Below are 3,004 nucleotides of genomic sequence, written 5' to 3'. Positions count from 1 at the left end.
GAGGCGGGTGGGTATAAAAATGCAAGGCGGGCGGCGGCGTCCGTCCGTACTGCAGAGCCGCCGCCGGAGGGTCGTTTTAAAGGGCCCGCGCGCCGCCGCCCCCTCGGCCCGCCATGCTGCTATCCGTGCCGCTGCTGCTCGGCCTCCTCGGCTTGGCCGCCGCCGAGCCCGCCGTCTACTTCAAGGAGCAGTTTCTGGACGGAGGTAACGCCTGGTCCCACCTCGAGGCCGTCCCGACGACACGGCCGGCCCCCCATCCCGGATCTGCGTCGTCGCCCGTAATTACCGCTTAGAGGGCCAACACAGTGGTCCCTGGCGACTGGAGCTGCGGGCGATCCCTCTTCTGCGTCCCTAGGGAGCGCGGAAGGCGTAGCGGCCTCCCGCGGCGGGAGTTAGGGTTCGCCCGAGGATCGCTGAAGGCACCCGACGTGTCAACTAGAGGTTGGGGTGGGGAGAGTCGGGGATCTCCTTCCCTGTCCGCAGCAGCTTGTGGTTCTCCGCAGATGCTTGGTGTGGGGGGGATTAGCAGAGCCGCGCTGACCTAACTCTCTAACCCCCCACTTAGACGGGTGGACTTCCCGCTGGATCGAATCCAAACACAAGTCAGATTTTGGCAAATTCGTCCTCAGTTCCGGCAAGTTCTACGGTGACGAGGAGAAAGATAAAGGTAAGAGCCTAAGAGTGGGTGCTCAGATCCGCGAGGACTTCCTGGCAGAAGTCCTTGTCGGCACACACACAGCCGGGACAGTCCCCTAGGAGCAGGGCAGGTGGAGGAAGTGGGGGAGTCGTCTGTATCGTCTAAATCGAGGGTCCTCGCGGGTCAGGACCCACCGGTGACCACACTACCGTCCCGTCTCAGGTTTGCAGACAAGCCAGGATGCACGCTTTTATGCTCTGTCGGCCAGTTTCGAGCCTTTCAGCAACAAAGGCCAGACGCTGGTGGTGCAGTTCACGGTGAAACATGAGCAGAACATCGACTGTGGGGGCGGTTATGTGAAGCTGTTTCCTAATAGTTTGGACCAGACGGACATGCACGGAGACTCAGAATACAACATCATGTTTGGTGAGGGGCTGCTTCCTGGTGCTGACCTCTGTCCCAGTAGTTGGAGGGAGACCCAGACCCCACTGACTTTCTTAATAGTTATGATTTTCTTTGGAAGGGGCGCTAAAAAAATTAAGTCATAGCAACAATTTATTGCGTTATGATCGCAGATCTAGGCTGTTAATTAATTTGTGTCATTGTATATAGTTATTTCCCAATCTTACAAATGAGGATGTTGCGTTCTAGAGCACTGATTTTTTTTTTTTTTTAATTTAAACTTAAGGCTTCACCCACAACCCATTCAGGACAGAATCAGGGTCTGAGTTTCTCTTTTCAGCCTTGACAGACCCGAGTTTAGGAACCAGGTCTTCCTTTTGTAAAGAGGGGTGAGGAACTCGAAATGGTGGGTAGTCTCTGACTCTTAACTGGATCTGCTTCACACCTAGGTCCTGATATCTGTGGCCCCGGCACCAAGAAGGTTCATGTCATCTTCAACTACAAGGGCAAAAACGTGCTGATCAACAAGGACATCCGTTGCAAGGTGTGCCTGGGGGTGGTGGCAAATGGGTATCATGGGGAGGTTCAGAGGTCAGCCTGATTGAGGGGGGGCTGCTCACCTTCTTCCTTCTTCAGGATGATGAGTTTACACACCTGTACACACTGATTGTGCGGCCAGACAACACTTATGAGGTGAAGATTGACAACAGCCAGGTGGAGTCGGGCTCCTTGGAAGACGATTGGGACTTCCTGCCACCCAAGAAGATAAAGGATCCTGATGCTTCAAAACCTGAAGACTGGGATGAGCGGGCCAAGATCGATGATCCCACAGACTCCAAGCCTGAGGTTGGTGTTTGGGTGGGGGCTCTGCTCTCCACATTGGAGGGTGTGAGGACATTTGGGCCAACTCTGACCTCTTCATCTACCCCCCAGGACTGGGACAAGCCCGAGCATATCCCTGACCCCGATGCTAAGAAACCCGAGGACTGGGATGAAGAGATGGATGGAGAGTGGGAACCCCCAGTGATTCAGAACCCTGAGTACAAGGTGAGTTTGGGGCTCTGAGCAGGGCTGGGGCTCAAAGTGGGGAGTGCACCAACCTTACTCACCCTCTAGTTCCCTTCTTCCTTCTGCAGGGTGAGTGGAAGCCCCGGCAGATCGACAACCCAGATTACAAGGGCACTTGGATCCACCCAGAAATTGACAATCCCGAGTACTCTCCTGATCCCAGTATCTATGCCTATGATAACTTTGGTGTGCTGGGCCTGGACCTCTGGCAGGTGAGACTTGGAGGAAAAAGGAGGATCCCTGGGGTACCTCAAGTGCATAAGATCACCCAAGGGGAAAGTGACAGGATACGATCGCACCCCAGGCGGGTCTGACTCAAAAATGGTACTTTTTGTAAACAGTACTTTCTGGTCTGTCCCTGTGGAGTCCTCACAGCAATGCTTTTGAGGTTGTACTTCTTGTGAACTAAGTACTTCCCCAAGTACTTTTATGCAAATCAACTTCTTTAAATACCCCCAAAGAACTAGAAGGTGGTCAGGTAACCCACTTAGTTAGCTGGGGCTGGGCACAGTGGCTCACCCTTATAATCACAGTACTTTGGGAGACTGAGGCAGGAGGATTGCTTGAGGCCAAGAGTTAGACAACCTTGCTTGGCAACGTAGTGAGGAGACCCTATCTCTACAAATTTTTTTTTGTTTTTTTTTTTGAGACGCAGTTTCACTCTTGTTGCTGAGGCTCGAGTGCAATGGCACGATCTCAGCTCACTGCAACCTTCGCCTCCTGGATTCAAGCGATTCTCCTGCCTCAGCCTCCCGAGTAACTGGGATTACAGGCATATGCCACTATGGATGCCAGGCTAATTTGTTTGTTTTTTGTTTTTGAGACCGAGTCTTGCTCTGTCGCCCAGGCTGGAGTGCAGTGGTGCGATCTCAGCTCACTGCAAGCTCCGCCTCCCAG

General features: G+C 53.6%; 1 protein-coding gene across 1 annotated transcript in view; it reads left to right on the top strand.

Moving 5' to 3' along the window:
- CALR (calreticulin) overlaps positions 1 to 3,004 on the top strand; it is a 5,672-nt gene continuing 2,668 nt past the window's right edge. The window contains exons 1-7 of the mRNA XM_011994893.1: positions 1 to 204; positions 566 to 667; positions 860 to 1,063; positions 1,489 to 1,583; positions 1,676 to 1,885; positions 1,973 to 2,086; positions 2,176 to 2,319. Of these exons, the coding sequence (XP_011850283.1) occupies positions 114 to 204; positions 566 to 667; positions 860 to 1,063; positions 1,489 to 1,583; positions 1,676 to 1,885; positions 1,973 to 2,086; positions 2,176 to 2,319 (960 nt within the window). The 5' untranslated portion in view covers positions 1 to 113. The remainder of the gene's footprint in view (positions 205 to 565; positions 668 to 859; positions 1,064 to 1,488; positions 1,584 to 1,675; positions 1,886 to 1,972; positions 2,087 to 2,175; positions 2,320 to 3,004) is intronic.

This window comes from Mandrillus leucophaeus, unplaced genomic scaffold (genome assembly GCF_000951045.1).
Source record: "Mandrillus leucophaeus isolate KB7577 unplaced genomic scaffold, Mleu.le_1.0 Scaffold463, whole genome shotgun sequence".
In the NCBI taxonomy this organism is placed as follows: domain Eukaryota; kingdom Metazoa; phylum Chordata; class Mammalia; order Primates; family Cercopithecidae; genus Mandrillus; species Mandrillus leucophaeus.
The sequence above is the reverse complement of the archived record's forward strand: the minus strand, read 5'-3'. Positions and strand labels throughout refer to the sequence as shown.